The sequence below is a fragment of the Crinia signifera genome, chromosome 2 (assembly GCF_055691185.1).
Source record: "Crinia signifera chromosome 2, ASM5569118v1, whole genome shotgun sequence".
Lineage (NCBI taxonomy): Eukaryota > Metazoa > Chordata > Amphibia > Anura > Myobatrachidae > Crinia > Crinia signifera.
Window position 1 is genome coordinate 264,825,288 of NC_139218.1, and position 19,194 is coordinate 264,844,481.

General features: G+C 45.6%; 1 protein-coding gene across 1 annotated transcript in view; it reads left to right on the top strand.

Moving 5' to 3' along the window:
* Positions 1-422: 422 nt before the first annotated feature.
* TSGA10 (testis specific 10) overlaps positions 423-19,194 on the top strand; it is a 76,057-nt gene continuing 57,285 nt past the window's right edge. Inside the window, exons 1-4 of the mRNA XM_083168529.1 lie at positions 423-761; positions 4,143-4,358; positions 14,091-14,156; positions 16,791-16,941. Of these exons, the coding sequence (XP_083024655.1) occupies positions 720-761; positions 4,143-4,358; positions 14,091-14,156; positions 16,791-16,941 (475 nt within the window). The 5' untranslated portion in view covers positions 423-719. The remainder of the gene's footprint in view (positions 762-4,142; positions 4,359-14,090; positions 14,157-16,790; positions 16,942-19,194) is intronic.

Below are 19,194 nucleotides of genomic sequence, written 5' to 3' on the forward strand. Positions count from 1 at the left end.
GCACCCCTTGCACCCCCCAGCACCCCGGTACCCCCAGGTACACCAAGCACAGCAGGCAGGACAGGTACCCTCCGGCACCCCCAGCACCTTAAAAAAAAAAAAAAAAAAACACTTAACCTGGGTCAGCCCTGATATATATATATATATATATATATATATATATATATATATATATATATATATATATATAATATTTCTATATATTATATATTTCTATATATATATATATATATATATATATATATATTTCTATATATATATATATTTTTCTATAAATATATATATAAAATATTATTTAAGGCAGGGCTGACCCAGGTTCAGTGTAAATGGTGCAGACCCAGGTCCGACCCAGGTCAAAGTGCTGTGTAAATGGGGTATAAAGCAGGGTCAGACCCTGGATACTCCAGCATTCAAAGACCAGGGTCCGACCAGGGTTTTTGGTGTAAAAGGGGTATAATACATCTCCCCCTCTGCCTGAAAAATGACAGGAACTTATTGGTACTTATCTCCAAGTTTTGGCTGTGGGTGGAGCATGTGTTAGATGTACTGTTTACTGCAGCCAATTACTCTGACAACAGAGGCATTGAGGAGGGAAGGGAAGGAAAAGTGCGGGAGTAGGGTACCTCTGAATAGAAGGTGGCAAGAGAAAAGAAGGCAGACTCTGCTTTTCAAACATACACAAGCAGGAGCTGGTGCTGGCTGCAGCTCATTAGTGAGCCATGGCAGGCAAACACAAGAGAATCGCAGAATTGCAGATTAAGGTATTTACTATATCAGTGATTTTAACTTAAATGGGTTCATCTGTTTCTTTACTGTTATGACCCTCTCTCCTTTTTGCTACTGCACTGCACACACATTGCGCAGCTACAGTATTTTCTTTACATAATAGGGAATGTAGTGTGTAAGGACATACAGTGTGTAGTGAAACTGTGCACGGTCTGGTAGAAGCAATGTACTGAAAACTGTAACCAGAGGTCTCAGGTATGCCATTCATAACAGAGTGCTGCACTGAGCACAGCCCTTGTGATTGAGGCTTGGGTTACCATGGGGATAGTAAGCTTGGCAGAGACTTCCGTTAGTAAAAAAAAAAAAACTCTGGCTAGTAAACATTCTTGTACAGGTACTATATGAGAATGAATAAATATATATATACACACACACACACACATTACATACACCAATCAGCCCCTAACTGTCATTTTTTATAAACATGTCCTGTTACACAGAAGTTCGTAGCTGACCAGCTGGTACTCATTTATTTATTATCAGCTATTTGTATGGCGTAAACATAATGGGCCAGATGAACTAAACTTGAAAAGTGATCAAATAGAGAGTGACAAAGTAGCAACCAGTAAGCTCCTAACTGTCATGTTTCAGATTGGGTCTGAAGAAAGATCCGGTACTTGTGTATTATCTGGGCGCCCGATTTTTTTCATCGCACGTTAAAAAATTGCGTTGGATCGCATCGCATACAATCATATCGCATGCGATGCGACGCGATTGGACACGATTTTTAATTGCACAGGCACCCAGATGCCTGATTCCTATGTTAAATGCCCCCCATTGTTAACGCCACCCCACTATCAACGCCAACCCAAAGCGTGGCGAGCGCAGCGGTACGCGTCCTCCGACCTTTTCAAACCCCCCACTATCCACGTCGGCGTGGAGTTGATTTTAATATAGTGTGGCGAGCGCAGCCCGAAGCGAGCCCCGCGAGGGGACGCGGAATACATGTGAAGTAGTACGCGACCGCTCGCCACACTATATAAAATCAACTCCACGCCGACGTGGATAGTGGGGGGTTTGAAAAGGTCGGAGGACGCGTACCGCCGTCCCTCGCGGGCTCGCCGCGCTCGCCACGCTGCGGGTTGGCGTTGATACTGGGGTGGCGTTAACAATGGGGGGGGGGGCAGTTCACATAGTAATCACCCATCAGGGTGGGTGTACACTTAAAATTTGGGTCTGGGGAGGCAGTTAACATTGTAATCAGGCATCAGGGTGCCTGTACAATGTAATATCGGGTATAATCGTGTCGCATCGCATGCCACTAGTTAAGGCATGCGATGCGACGCGATATTAATTTTATTTTAATATTGTATATTATTGTACACTCCTCCCGGGAAAGGCTCAAAATCGGGTACAATTGCATCGCATGCCTTAACTAGTGGCATGCGATGCGATATATCGGGCGCCCAGATAATACACAAGTACCAATGATACCTATGAGCTGTTTGGTTGGTGTATTATCACTCCATTTTATCACGTTTCAAGGCTTAGTACATCTCTCTCAATAAGAGAATATTTGCCCATCTGCATCAGTCTCTACCGTTGTTTAGTTTATACGCACACTAATGGTATGGTTAGTTTTGTTGGGGGACAATTTAACATGTCAGTATATTTACTAAGCCTTGGAGAGAGATTAAGAGGATAGCGATTGAGTACCAAGCAACCAGCACTTAGGGGTAGATTTATTAAGCACGGTGAAGTGATAATGTGTCTGTTTTTTGTAATTTTTCAAACCAAGCCTGTAACTTTACAGTTAGGAGCTGATTGGCCGGTGATAAATAACCAGACACTTTATCACTTCACCGAGCTTAATACATCTACTCAGGGCTATTTTTGTGCAGGCTCCAGCAGGAACTGTGGCCCTTATTCTAGTTCACTTTTTCTGACAAAATATTTCTTAGATGGACAAAACCATGTGCACTGCAGGTGAGGCAGGTGTAAAACCCCACCCAAATCTAGTTATCTCTGCACAAGTAACACCTGCCTCACCTGCAGTGCACATGGTTTTGTCCATCTAAGAAATATTTTGTCAGGAAGAGTGAACTAGAATAAGGGCCTCAGTTCCTGCTGGAGCCTACTGAAAAATAGCCCTGCATCTACTCCTTAATGCCCTGTATAACATCACTGGAAACAACACTGAACAGTGGCAATATCTTCAGATTTGAAGCCATTTTCAAACAATAGGGTTTAACGGTACAGTGGGTACACTTTTAAAATATTTACTTGTGATCAATGCACATAAATTATGAATTAGCAGCCTGCTATATTCCCATAGGAGGGATACCGTCCCCCATAGACTGTATACTTGAATAGTGGAAATGATGGGATAGCTTGGCGCACATTCATAAATAAAATGTGAGTTGTTCAAACTTTAAAAACAACATTTATTTGCATATTAAAATACATACATAATACACATGGACACTTTTCTAAAACACTGGGAACAATATATCAGATGTTTGACCTCACCCTAGTTGATGGTTGCGGTGGGCTTTCTCTTAAAAGCAATAAGACCTGCGGCACCACCGCAGAAGGCTTGAGGGTAAGGGTCCCAGGAGAAAGTGCAAGTGCGTCCTTTCAAAAAGTGTCCAGGTGCCAAAAAGTGCAAGTGCACTGGCAAGTTTAGCAGCAACGCGTTTCGGAGAATGCTTCTCCTTCCTCAGGCTGTATAAAGTGCCTGTTCTGGGAGGGGTGTTTTATACCCCTTTCTTACTGACAAACATCCAATGAAGATTTCGGGCGATTCCCGCAAATTCTGCCGCTACCGGAAGTGCACTGTGTTCCAGCAGTCACTTCCGGTTGCGTTCCACCTCACTTCCGCTTCCGGAATACATCTTACATACGCAGCTCAATATAGGCAGTTCTTCTCCCTTCTTTTACAATTTCTCCGATTCTGTATATACTCTCCATTACACGGAGGTTTGGATGCTTCTTCTTCTGCATAATCGGCTCTGATTTTCTGCTCTAAGAGCGCTAGATGTTCCGGCCGCCATCTTTGGATGATGGCGGCCGGAACATCTAGCGCTCATAGAGCAGAAAATCAGAGCCGATTATGCAGAAGAAGAAGCATCCAAACCTCTGTGTAATGGAGAGTATATACACTCACTGATCGGCCACTTGATGTGTCAGTCAGGACATCCAGCTGGGTGGGCATTCAAATTTTCCCATACAGATGTGATATCAGTACCTGCAGCAGATGTACAGGCGCTTGGTGGACCAGCCGGACATACAGCCAGATATGTTTAGATATATCGGCTATTGGAGATGTTCACCCCACCAATGGGCTTGCTATAAATCACCCGTTTGCTTGTGTAAATATTATGCCATGTAATTGATATGAATTTTCTCTCCTGCAGATAGATGAACTTCAAAATACAAATCGGGGGCTGGAACACCAGATTTTATTCCTCACAGAGAGCAAAGAGGCTGTAAGCAATCATGTGGACACCTTGACTAGGAAAAATGAGCAACTCTGCCTAGAACTCACAGAAATAGACAAGTTAGCAGAGCAGCTAGAGAACGAGAAGCAACAGGTTCTGCATGCTGCAGAGCAAGAGCTAGAAGAAGAAAAGGTTTGCATTTTTAATTTAATGTTTTTCTTTAAATTGTTATTTATTTTTGAAAATGTGTAACTTTTCAGATATATCTAGAAAACAGGTCTGAGTGTCTGAGCAGGGCACATCATATATCAAATTAAAAGTTTTGGTCAATAGATTTGCTGTTGCTTTGTAATTGGTTGCTTTGTTTCAGGAGTGATGTGGCCAGATGCCCACCTGCCATTTACAATGCATCATCATTGTGCTCTAGAAAATGTGACCTGGAACGTGTGCTGCTGGTTGGTCTGGAAACTGTGACTGTTATTTGCAGCCACCCACTAGGCAGAAATGTTTCCAAATTTGACTCCTAAGGGGTTAAAAAAGGGGTCAAATATTCACACTAGCAAACCATTGCCCTGTTGAAACCAGGCACAGCAGCTAACTCTTATTTGTGCTTGTTCACCTTGTAACTATAATTTCATAGAGCATACTTTGTAAAAGATAGCTACAAGATTATTGGTTGCCACTTCTCCTTTTTAGACATTTTGATACATCTCACCTGAAAGCCATAACAAGGGTCATTGGTTCTGCAATCTTTACAAGGTTCCTAGAAAAATACTTCAAGTTATTCATGCCAATTCTGATCAACTGGCACATCGAGATTTCCCAACATGTTGGATATTGCTGATCATCTGACCCAGTCAATGGCAGAATGGAGAAATGGCCCAATAGAGTATTAATGTAAGGGATCATCTCCACTGCCACACCTGCCTAGATTAGGTATGGGTCGACCAAATTAAGGTTGACATGCATTGGGTCAACCACTGGTCAACACATGAAAAAGGTTGACATGGCTAAAGTCGACATGGTGAAAAGGTCGACAAAGGAAGTCGACAGCCAAAAGGTCAACATGAGTTTTCACGTGTAGCCCAAATGCCGAAATGGTCAACATGGACAGCGTATTGGTGCACCATGTCCCCTCGCATAGCTCGATGTGCTCACCATTCTTCGGGCACGGTGCCTCGCTACGCTTGGTACACTATTCTATTCTCACTCCAAACTCATGTCGACGTTTTGACTTCCCAGTGTCAACCTTAGCCATGTCAAATTGATCAATGCTTCTGTTTGGCCCATTTTATACAAACAAAATACAATCCGTTTTAATCTAATTAGATTATATTTGACATATCAGTAGGAGAAATAAATTGGCTCATACCCCAATTGGCTTGTATAATAGGTCATTCACCAAACTGTAATTCATAGGCAGTATTCAATGAGGCCAATTTGCCATGTTTCATGGTGAATTTGTGCTATTTTCGCGTTGGAAGGTGATTTTTTTGTGTCAGAAAGTGAATCACCCTATTCAATGTGCACTTTTCATCGTCTTTCTAAGTGATTTTCGCCGTGTGTCACCGTGTAGCAAATCGCCATCTTTTCATGGTGAAGTGGAATGTGAACTTTTAAAATAAAGTTGTTGTTTTTTACATTTGGTGTCAAAAATCAGGAAGTTTATTATGTGAAGGGGCATGCTATTTTTATTCATGTGCTTTTATTTCATTAAAAAAATTATTTATTTATTTTACACATAACAGCCAGCAGGGGGCCGGGAGCCGAGAGCCACTTATTAGATATTCCTATATTCACTGCTCCTGATCATTACATATGCATGATCAGGAGCAGTGAATACCCGGTCGCCTGCTGGCTCTCCGGGGGGGGGGGGGCAGCTTGTGCTGCCCCGGGTCCCGGGGAGCCCTCCTCCCCTCCACATACATTCTGGGGCAGGCAGGGAGACTTCCATCTCCCTGCCTGCCGCCGTCCCCCGGCTCCCAGGGGTTAAGATTCGCCGCCAGGGGCAGCGAGCCCCTGCGGCATTGAATACTTGGACAGGGAGGGCCGTTTATGTTCATTGAATACTGCCAATAGTCGTTGTTTCTGTTACAGACCAGCCTTATGGAATCATTGTTATCTGATTAGCTCTATGCAGTGTTTCACATGTAGCAAAATCTCTCAGTCACAGATAGTACTGCATATTGTACTAGTACAGTATTGCACTAATAACAATGGCCCTTATTCTGATTGACGCGTACTTTTCCGCATACTTTCGGATCGCGTCTTTACGGCGTCTGCGCATGCGTGGAGAACGCAACGCGCATGTGCCACGCCTTGACTCCGTACCTGTTCGGGCAAATCCCGTACAAAACTGTTCACCGCAATCAGTCGGGAAATATGGGCGTATTATGGGCGTCATGCGGAATGACACATGGGCGTAGTTTCAAAGTGGGAAAAACTGGGAGGAAACATGGGCGGACACGGGGGAGTACACTTATGTTGGGGGGCGTACATTCGGATAGCACTCCGAATGCACGCGACCAAAACCGATAGAAATGTGCGGTGTCCAAAAGGCTACTATTGCTTTGCGGACACCACTCGTTCCTGCGGTAGGCGAACGGACCGCCTAATGACTACAAGCATTAACACCTGAACCCAATAGAATCGACTCCTTTACTCATTACTCACTAATAGGACGCTTGTCAGTGCTTTAATTGAAACCATTGCTGCTTCAATTGCTGTAAGGGTTAATGTGTGCAATGCATGTGTTAGGCATGCTTGTAAGGATATATTGGCATCTAATTGATTCCAATTCCAAATATGCATTTTTGTATGAGGATAGGTAATTGAATAAGTGGGTCATGTGATGTATTGCAGAATAGACATAATAGTGGGTTTTTTGGCGTAAATACACCGCTTACGTGCGGTAGCACCGCTTGGCTCCCGTTCGGATGCGGTATTCCCGTGCATACTCTGTAATACTCTGTAATACCGTGCAGAATCGGAGTGTTTCTCCCGCACACGCATGGTTTGTATGTCGTCCGTAAACACGCCCTGTTCTTAAAGAGTGAGTCCGTCCGAATGCGGAGGACACGTGGGCGTTTCTACGGACGATGGCCGCACGCGGCAGAACACCGTGGCGTGCGGGCCGCACCGTAAGAATTCGGGAATATCCGCACCGATCAGAATAAGGGCCATTGTATTACTTTGTAATGTGTGTAATTTGTATTTTCAGCATTTTGTATCATAGCCAAACAATGTTCTTTGCCATCATAAAAAACAAAACAAAACAAAAAATACAGAAACAAACCAGAAGAACACTTCCTCTGAGCATGCATTCTATGACTGCATTCATTCTGTATTCTGACACAGTGGTAAATTGTTTGATTAATATGTACTGGCTGTCACACTGCTAATAACATCTACACTCTAGGTACTTGTGTATTATCACGGCGCCCACAAAATCGGCTGCAAATCGCATTGGAAAATTTTGCGGCCGATTTTCGATCGATTTTTTTTTTAAACTTTTTCCGGCCGATTTGCATGCTGTTCCATCATTGCACATCTTGCACACCCCCGATTTCCATCATAGTGCATCGCATGTAATATAGTGGCATGTGATGCATGTGAAGCGATTCGATTTGTAATTGTACAATCACCCTGATGGGTGCTTACAATGTTAAATGCACCGCCATTGTAAACGCCACCCCCACTATCAACGCCAACCCGAAGCGTGGCGAGCATAGCGAGCCCGCGACGGGCGGCGGTACGCGTCCTCTGACCTTTTCATACCCCCACTATCCACGTCGGCGTGGAGTTGATTTTAGATAGTGTGGCGAGCGCAGCGAGGCGAGCGGACGCGGAATACATGTAAAGTAATCCGCGTCCCCTCGCGGGCTCGCTGCGCTCGCCACGCTTCGGGTTGGCGTTGATAGTGGGGGTGGAGTTAACAATGGGGGTGCATTTAACATTGCGAATCACATCGCATTGCATGCCACTTGCTGGCATGCGTTGCTATGCAATATTTAATTGTACAATCAGGGGCATTTTCCCGAAAATCACATCGCATACCATCGCATAGTACCTGGGGGTGTGCAAGGATGGAATAACATGCAAATCAGCAGGAAATGGCTGAAAATCGACAAAAAATCGGACGCAAAATCGCATCACAGATCAAATCGGCCGATAAATCGGATACGATATCGGATGCGATTTAGATGAAATCGGGCGCAGTGATAATACACAAGTACCGTAACTTGTCCTATCAAGTGTTATCAAGGTGAGAAAACTAGGGCCTGATTCAGACCTGATTGCTGCTCTGTGAAATGGCAGAGCTCTGCATTCAGATAGTTGCCACCCAGACAGAGGGAAATCCCGCCCCGTGAAAGTCTGCAAATAAATTGCTAATCGCATGACATCTGCAAATCCATTCACAACTCACTCGCCAGTCTTTGCAATTGTGCTAAAAACGGACCTTTCCACAACTCTTCCACAGCTTAACAGGCTGATTGAGGCCAAAGTTGATGTCACACACCCTCCCTGAAAATGCCTGGGCATGCCTGTATTTTTCTGACACTCCCAGAAAACGTCCGGTGTCCTTTACCAAAAGTCGGCTTCCTGTGAGTCAAGTTGCAAGTGGATTGCGAAAACAGTAATTGCTGATTTTTGTTGCTGTTTGGCCTCGCACATGTGCGCTACTATCTGTATGTATGGGCAGATGGGGGGGAGGCGACGCTTACCTGGTTCCAAGGGAGCTGGTCCAGAATGCCGCCCTCCAGTGGCTGGTGCTGGCCCTGGCTGGGTACCACAAGTTTTGAACAATAATCAACCAGGCAACCTCCTACCGGCCTTCCGGAGCACTGTTGCAGACCACGATCACCCGCCGGGACCACCTACGGTGAGAACAGCGTGCCGTTGGACCATGCTTTGAAAGCATTTGCTTCAAGTGGGCTTACTAGTTTTATGGCGCCAGTTACGTAATTAGCATAGCGTCCCTGTCAGAATCAGCGTAGTGTTCCCACGGCTTGTTTAAGTAGTTAGCGTAGTCAATAGAGCGTGTTCCCGCGGTCAGTTAAGTAGTTAAGTAGCCAGCCAGGCGTCCCTGTCAGTATCAGCGCCCTGTTCCCGCCCATTCGCGGCTAGCTGGAGCTTACGTAGTTAGCGTAGTCAGCCAGCGTTACGTAGTTAGCGTAGTCAGTCAGCGCTTATTACATTGTGTGGGAACCATTAACCATTTTAACCTGCCTGACATGACAGGTGTGAATATGTTTCTGAAACACCCCCACTATCCACACCAACCCAAAAGAGTGGTGAGCGTAGCGAGCCCCACGAGGGGACGCGGTACGCGTCCTCCTGACTTTTTCACACCCCCACTATCCAGTCAGAGTTGATTGTATAAAGTGTGGCGAGCGCAGCAAGCCACCGAGCCCGAAGCGTGGCGAGCAGACGCGGAATACACATCAGGTAAGCTTCTGCTTCTCAGACAGATGGAGTGCCTCTCCACCGGCACCCGCATGATCCCCTCTCCGCCGGCGTCCGCCAGCGCAGGGGATTACATTACAGTTACCATCGCTGTGTGAGAGGCGCTCACTAGGCTTGCCAGGGACTTCGGGGACAGAGCTGCAGCTCCCGGGGGGACAGTACAGTGACTAGCTGCCTGACGGCGACACTACGCAGGGCCGCCGCGGAGTCACTACGCTGGCTATGCTAGGCAGCCGTTGGGCTACACTGACAATGTAGCTAAGCCTACGCCGTGAAACTACACAAGTACCTAACATACTGTGAGCGTGAGCGTTCCTGGCACCCTAGGCAAAAGTTCAACCTACTGCTCCCCCACAGCCCCACACTGCCTCCAATACCAACTTTCCAGACCCTCAAGTGAAAGTGTAGAGGTGGCGTTTTAGAAGTTCTGCAGCTGCCACCTGCATTGAGTACAACAAGGATGTCTTCCTTCACAGCACCCTAGGCAAAACTTCAACTTACTGCACCCCCCCCCTCCCCCATACTGCCACCAATACCCACTTTTCAACCCCTTAAGGCATACTTGACAAACATTCTGGAATGGCAGGGAGGCTCCACAAAAAATTGGGTGGTTCTCCCAGCCCCACCTCGGGAAGGTGGGCAAGTCCCGTGCTTTTCATAGAGGCCCCTCTTTGCAACCCACAACCATAGGTGCCGATTTATGCTTTTGCTGGTGGGTGCTCCAGCCAAAATTATAGGGGAGTGGCTTCATGGGGAAGAGGCATGACCACAAAATTATCCAATTACATATATTAGATTTCTTTAGTGAGACCCCCCATCAACGATTACTCTTAATGCCCAATGCTTGATTTGTGTCACACTGTCTCACACTAAAAAACACACCTTGCCTCAGGCAGCCAGCACTGAGCACTGTAGCTAGGTAGTATATATATATATATATTGTGGCTCCCTCTTTCTCCTTAGCCTCGCACCTCCTCCAAGAATGTGACAGCACGTTATATGCTTGGGACTGCTGACACTGTTGAGGGAGGAGGGTCGAGTACAGGGGCAGACTTCTGCGCTGCCTGGCCGTGGCTTATCACAGCCGAGCAGGAGTCATGGAGCCGGAGGAAACACAGGGACAGGAGGACTTGCCGTGCAGCACACTGGTAGGCACAGCGCAGCGAGTTCCGGGGGTCGGACTTGGTATAATTTGCGGTGTGCACCTTGGCCACACTCCTGGGTGGGGTTTGGGCAGCCCATGGGTGCTGAACATTTTCGGTGGGTGCTCAGGCCCCGGCGCACCCACAGAGTCGGTGCCTATGCCCACAACAGAGTACAAGGAGAAGGGGGCAGAAAAGTAGGGAAATATGCCTCAAGGGAAAGTACGGAGGTGAGGTCTTAGAAGTTGTGCAGCCACTACCTGCATTAAGTACATCAAGGATCCTCATAGACATCCTTCATTTTTGATAGGCAGACTTAGTGGCGCCCCCCAGAGCCTGACACCATAGGCATCTGCCTAAAGCTGCCTAATGGTAGAGCCGGCCCTGGTGATCAGTGGTGTCTGCTGTATTGTTAAATTGCTCACTTTGGATCTGGCATTTCAAAAATAATTTTAGAGTACTGATCTGAGCATTCCTTTACAGTAAAGGTATGAGACATATGAACTATGGAGTGTGTGGAGATGATATCCCCACTCAGTAGCGCTGCCACACTCAATAATTAGAAACCCAGTCTTGTATAGGAAAATACAAAAGATTTTTACTTGGGTGTCAAATAATACATTTTAAAAATTACACATTACATACACATTATTACACTCAAAATGGACATACATAACATACAACATAAAACATATAAGGCATGGGCTGGCTATGAGGCTTGTATCTGCATATATATGAGGCAATAACATACGTTTGTTTATGAGCAAATAGTTACCAGTCCTCCTTGTAGTCAGCACTTTGTGCTGTACTGGGTGCAGGTCACCAAGTCCTATATCTGAGCCTATAAATGCTGCTGTAATAGCTCACTCCCTGTTGGGGGAGGATCGGCTCCAGGTGCTTGTTTCCCACAGTGTCCAGATCCCCACTGGGATATTTGTAATCCAAGGTATAGTACAATCAGACTGAATGTCTGGATGACCAATCGGCTGGTTCTCTATGCGGCTAGAGCGGGCTCCAAGTACGCGTTTCTCCGCCTCTCTTACTCGGCGGCTTCATCAGCTGGATGAGTTTTAATCTGTCTATTCTATTAATGTCCCACTTGTCCACCCTGTTATTTGCTTTAACTTACACAGCTGTTTTCAACTTGAGCCTGATAGTAACTCATAACTAGTTAACAAGTGAATAATAATGCTGTACATGATATCCCTTTGAAATGTATAGGGATAAAACATTGGTCATTTTTTTCTTTTCATTCATGTTATTAGATTCTGAAAAAATTCATACCTCTTACATGGCACCTGTCCTACCCCTACCCCAAAAAAATCAGTAAGAATTGTTATTGCTCAATAAAACATGCCATTCACCACTTATCTTCCTGAGTTTATGGGAAATCATTTCTGCACCTATTACATGTTATGGCTGTTATGCCCCCTGTGACAAATAAAGGGGATTAGTCCATATTACTGACCCTCTAAACCATATTAACAATATCAGCCTTAGTTATGTATTATCAGGGCTGAAACTAGAGGTTTCGACACACGTGGCAATTCAGCAATTTGGCTCAGCTCCGTCTCCAACCATCGTGCATGCACGTATGGGTTTCAGATCCAGCAGCCAGGGCTTTTGACCTCCTAGCCCCCTACCCATAAGTCGGAGCCCTAGTGCTGTGTGCAGCAATGTGTACATTGGATTGTGCTTAATTTCAAAGAAAAACAACTAGCTTTAAGAGGCCCAAACATCAGTGGACTTTTGGTGCAGTTCCACATTTCCCTAATGCCTGTATCTGGGGGAGAGGAAATCCAGCATGGTAGTATCCTTGATTTGCAGATTCCGTCCCAAAAAATGATTGAGATACAGTATACAGATGATTAACATCGGATCATTGTGCGCATCCTTAATGATATTGACTGTACACACTGGAGGATATATACAATATCATCCATAATGTTGACGATATGTCGCCCAGTGTGCACCCATATTAAGACTGAGCTGATCACCTTCCTACCCTCCCCCACAATCTCACCTCCCTCAATATCATTATCAAAATCCTTGGCTATTCCCTCTACTTCAAACCACATATTCAGCACCTCAAGCAAACCGTCCATTTTCATCTAAAAAAAACCTCTTGTCATCTCCAGACTGGACTACTGTAATCTCATCCTATATGACATCAGTGACAAATGTCTTTTAGCGCCAATCTTATACTCATTGCTACAGCTGGCTCACAAACGCTCTACATCCACCTCCCCTCCAGTGTTCCCTCTAAGCTGTGCGCGTGTGCGCGCGCACACAACTCGCCGAGCCCGCGCACAGACATTAAAACTGAGCGCACAAAGATTAAAATCTTGTTTAGTGTGCCACGAGTTCAATAAGGTTGAAAATCACTGCTATAGCCTATATGTGTGGTGTGTGAAGTCTATAAACATTCAAATTGCTTTATTAACTCAACAGAACTCGAAACCTAGGCCTGTATACGTTATGTGACGCACAAAAATGTACATTTCCTTCCAAAGTTGCACAGTCAATATATTTTGCCACACACAGCCTTTGTAAAATTAGAGGGAACATTGCTCCCCTCTTCTACAAGCCCTTCACTGGCTACCATTTCCTTTCAGAATCCAATTAAATCTTCTCACACTCACTTACAAAGCCCTCACCCACTCATTTCCCATTTATATCTCTGGCCTTATCTTCCTTTACACTCCCGCTCATCCTCTGTCTGCTAATGCATAACCCCTGTTCTACCTACTGAGTACTTCCTCCCACTCAAACCTTCAAGACTGTTCACATGCTGCTCCTTTTCTCTGGAATTCTCTACCTCTCACCCTCAGTCTCTTTACCTCTCTAACAACTTCAAACAGGCTCTCAAGACCCATATCTTTACCAAACCCAGACAAATCTCACCTTAACCCTATGTTCCATGCTCACTGTCTACTCCATCTGTGTTACCCCCTGTCTGTCTGCCCCTCCTCTTTAGAATGTAGACTCTCACGAGCAGGACCCTCGCCTGCTTTTCTATCTCTTACTTAAACCATCTTTGATGGCACCAAATCCTGCAGTGTTCTGCCACGCTGATACTTATTTCAGTGCCGTGTGCTGATGCAGCTATGTGTATGTACTCTGTAATTGGGTGCTGTGGATCCCTTATGGCACCATATAAATAAAGGATAATAATAATAAAAAGTATAATTATCTGTTATTGTAGATTGTGTTGTTTCACCTAACAGAAAACAATATAAACATTAAATAATTACGCACACTGTTTCTAGTAAAGCATTCCTATTGTAATCCAGTATTGTCACTTTCTTACTTTCAGAATGAAGTTCAACGACAACAAAAAAATATTGAAAACTTGGAGCTCACAATCAAAGCCATAACATCAGTGAGTAATTACACTAACATCAGTGGGTGATGTTAATAACTGCTTGTGAATGTACCATATTATACAGTAGCAGTGCTTTTGTGGCTAGTAAATGAGGTCAAATGATGTGCATAAAGTAAAAAAAAAATAGCCCATGCTTCAAAATATTTTATAGCCCACTGCAATTACTTTTACTGTAGTATTATCCTGTGTATCATCTAACCCATACTTGCCCATCCTCCCAGAATGCCCTAAAGCCTCCGAAAAGCCGGTTCCGCCTCCCAGCCCCCCGGAAAGGTTCGCAAGGGCCCCACATTTTCCCCTGACCTCTGGACCTCCCACCCACTACCTCGCATTTCCCTGTGTTCACTGCAGTTGGGGAAGGGACTGGGCTTAAATGACACAGATTGCATAATTTTACCCCGCTCTCTTTCCATAACGCCACAAACAATGGAGTTTGGCTCAATAGGGGTGGGGCTTAATGACATCATCATCCGCTCCACCCCCCGAACTGCAGCTTATTGCCTCCTCTCTGGGATTCTCATGATCTAACCCATGGGTCTTCAAACTGTGTCCCTCCAGATGTTGTGAAACTACATGTTCCAACATGCATTGCCACATTTTTTCCTATAAGAGCATGCCAAAACTGTCAGTGCATGCTGGGACATGTAGTTCCACAACATCTGGAGGGACACAGTTTGAAGACCCATGATCTAACCTTTCCAGCTTTTGCTATAGTGCACATTTGCATGATCTGTTTCCTCCACAAGCCGGATTGGATCTGGCAGATTCTTGTGCCGAGCACATGCACCAATTGGTGATGGTGAATTGTTATTCATAGTATCCATTTCTGGCTGAAGGGACATAACTGGATGATACACATTATGTAAAGATATGCCTGTTTCCTGATGGCACTCTTGCACCTAGGGATTTGGTTAATTAGGTCAACAGTTATAATGTTGACAAAAGGCCAACATGATGTGGAAAAAAAGGGCAAGTGAAAATTTTAAGGTCGCCATGAAAATGGTTGACATACAAAAAGGTCTACCTGAGTTTTTAAGGTTTTAAGGGGTGTCAGTTTCTATCTTTTTGCCTATGGGCTTCTTTTCATGTTGCCCCCTGATAGGGATGCAATTGGATTCCTCCCATCACCCCTATCTAAACCTGTAAGTCCTTCTATCGCAAAGGACAGCTCTACCGCGAGAGTTGTCCTTTGTGATTTTCTTCTAGTATAAGGCATTAGTAAACACCATTATGCTTGTGAAGAGTCATGGGATGTATAGCATGCAAAATGTAAGGTGCAATGCATCCTGCCTTAGCTCCACCTGTGGATCTTTTAAAATGCGTCATTGAGTAATAAGTAGATCAGTGCACCTGCTGGGTGACCAGGGATAAGTGACCTTTTTGAGAACCACTGTAATTATATTAATTGCTATTTGCTGTATTTACAGTACATGTGGATTTCTCTGGCCATAGACAGGTTTAACAAATGTAAAGTCTCATACACACTAGACCACAGGTTCTCAAAGTCAGTCCTCACACAGTGCATGTTTTGCAGGTCTCCTCACAGAATCAGTAAAATAATTAGCTCCACCTGTGGATCTCTTCCAACCTGTCAGTCAGTAATGAGTGCACCTGTCAGGTGACTTGGAAAGCTGGAACTCTGTGGGGTCTCAAGGACCAAGGCCCTTATTCTGGTTGGTGCGGTAATATCCGCGTGCGTTCGTGCCGCCGATGTTTTGTGTCTGCGCATGTGCAGAGGAGTCTCTGCGCATGTGCAGAGGCGTCTCTGCGCATGTGCGAGCGGGGCGTACGGCCAAATCCCGCATGAAATGTGAACACTCCGAACAGGGGGTGGAGAGGGGTGGGAAGGGCTATTTGGGCTCATTACCATATGCATACGCCCCGCGTTTCATGGGCGTTCCCATGCAAACGCTGGGCGTACGTATGGTAATGCAGTCGTGACGCACGTGTAGGGGGCGGACATATGACATCGCCGGATGTCAGCTGCCCGCCCAGATCCCTGCTTTTGCACGGAAAAATGTCTGTGTGGTCTGAGGTTGCGGGAGCTGGTGGACCACTCGGTCCTGCATTCGATGGTCTGCGACCATCGAATGATGGGGGAGGTTCCCTGAGATGGAGGAGGCGTATTCCATGAAAAATACACGTGCGGTCGGAGTTGGCGATCCGTATGGAAGGCGGGGTTTCGCACGCACGGTCCTGGCCGCATATTCGGATCCGGCCGCACCGATCAGAATAAGGCCCCAAGTTTGAAACCACTGCAGTAGACCATTTCCTCTTAGAGGGATATACTCAACAATTTTCCCCTTTGAACTTCACATCCTTTAGATTCAAAATCGTCTAAGCATCTGTTTATATTGATAAAGTGTCACTGCCAGAACTCTGTTTAATGTTTTTTATAGTAATTTTTGGCCAAATGTAATAGCCTTCGAGTTCAGCGAAATGTGGAGGGTGCTGGCTGAACTCAGAGTTTTCTTTAAATAGTCAATCATTTACAAGGCATGGTTTTTCCTTGTAAATGATTGCCCCTTTAAAAAAATCTCCAAGGTCACCCAGCATCTCGCATGGAGGCCATTACTTTGGCCATTTGTGTTTACAATACTAAAGCAGTTCTTTTTCTTGCCTTAAAATCAGGACGCTGACAATGCGAAGGAACATTTACAAAAAGCTTTAATGGAACTGGAAGAAAAAAGTCAGGAAAAAAGAACTATCAGTCTTCTGTTTGATAAACTGCAAGAAGATAACAACAGACTGAGCAAGAAAATAGAAAAAATGGAGAAAAATGGTGATTTATTAAATATATGTGCAATATTGTTATTATAGAATAACTACAGATATGACAAATATAACATTTCCTTAATCATTACAGTCATTATATGAAAATGTTTTGCTGAATATGAAGCAAATCCTGGATCATACTTGTTCTCAGGAGGCACAGGCCACATGTGGTAAAGCAGGTGAAGTGTGAGGGAGGAGAGTTTGGAGCCCCCGGAGGGTGGAGAGAGATAATGGTTTACCGCTGGCAGCAGAGATCCCCCCAAGAGTGGAATAACACCTATAGACAGCCCAGTGATAGTCAGAGAAGACTGTATGATTGCAGCCCAAGCAAGTTGGGAGCTGCCCAGTTCTTTGGCGTTATGCTAAAGTGACAACTGTTTACACTGCACCACCACAATACGAGTTGTCCATGCAGTGTATAAAAAATTCTGTAAGACCTGCAAGAGTGGGGCCCCTCTGATTAAGGGGGAGAATTTTACAAGCCTTAGAGCAAGATATAGTGAAATAGTTCTCTCATTGCAAAGTCTGTGCTAGATAAATGACAGAGCTGATTGGTGAGCCAACTACTCCCATTTTATCTCACTCCAAGGCCTCATACATCTCCCCCTCACCAGTAAACGATGATCCAGGACTCTTTTTACTTCCCACCCTAACTGCTGCCATTTACCTCTAAATTCAGTCTGGCTCATGCCGCAGCTGGGGCTATGACTACCTGCTCAGGGGAAACTCCACCTTCCAGTTGCCGATGTTGAGCTGTCACTCCGGACTTAGCTGTCTCCACAAAGTACACACACAGAGGATTCAGCATCTTGTCACTATTGCGTGCTTGCTCTGTCCAATCAACATGTGTAACCAGCAGTGTGTAAATACCTATGGTCATTATTCCCACACATACATAATACTGACTGTTTAAAATGCCTACAGTCCATATATGGACATGATCACAATTAGGGTGGCCAATCCCGGGATCGGGATCGGCGGGATCCCGGGATTTGGCCCCAAAATGTCCGGGATTTCAATCCCAGGATTGGAGTATCCAATCCCGGGATTTTGGGATTAGACTGCGCATGCGCAGTCTAATGCCGGGCAGCTTCTGAGCACCCGCTCAGAAGCTGCCCGGCTGTTCCCGACCCCGGCGTGCGGCCTGCGCAGCGTGACCTCTGACCGTCACACTGCGCAGGCCAGCGTCCTGCTACAGAGGACCGCTCCCGGCCGACTCCTAGCCTCCCCTCCTGCTTCTGGTGCCGCCGCTACCTGCCCGGACGCAGGCAAGCATCACCGCAGCGCCGCTGTCTGCCCCGCTCCCGCCAGCCTGTAAGTAAATCTGCACCCCCGCAGCGCTGCTCTGCCCCGCTCCCGGCTGCCACGCACCTGCCCGCCCATATAGGGGTGGACAGGGTGTGTTTTTCTTTTAGGGATGCCAATCCCGGGATCCCGAGAATCCCGGGATTGAGCATTTTTCAATCCCGGAATCCGGGATTGAAAAAATGCCCCGGGATTGGCATCCCTAATCACAATGCCGAACATGTTAAAAAACCGACACAGTTATAATGTCAACATGGACACTGTATACGTGTACCTTAAGGTGCCCATACACGTACTGATTGCCCAACTTTTTGTGCTAAAATAGCATCGCTGTGCATGCGATGCAATGCTATTTTAGTACAAAAAGTACCGGGTAATTGGTACGTGTATGGGCACCTTATCCCCCATGCTTCAAGTACGCTATTATTCTTTCCCTCTATGCCCATCCCACTGGGATGGTAAAGTATGAACAAGTCAGTTTCTGATAAAACAAAAATCACAAAAAAACGGTATTCGGTACTTATATGTTAGTTGGGTGCCCACTATAGTTAGTACGCTCATACCCCCACTATCCATGTCGGCATGGAGTTGATTTTATATAGTGTGGCAAGTGCAGCGAGCCACCGAGCCCGAAGCGTGGCAAGCGCAGCGAGCCCTGCGAAGGGACGCGGAAAACTAAGCAAATAGCTTAGTGGGCGCCCAACTAATGGTGACCATACACGCACTGTACTATGCGTTTTTGACTGTACAATGGTTCTATACAATTTTCCTGCCATAATGCAATGCGATGTGTATATTGATGCGTGCGATGCGATTAACCCATGTTTGTACTGTTAATTTTCAGATGTAGTCTAAAAAGTACGTGCTGCACATACTTTTTTGGACATACAATATCGGGCTCCCGGGAACGCGCATTGCGTCGCATCGCATCGCAAACGCCCATAAACACACCACG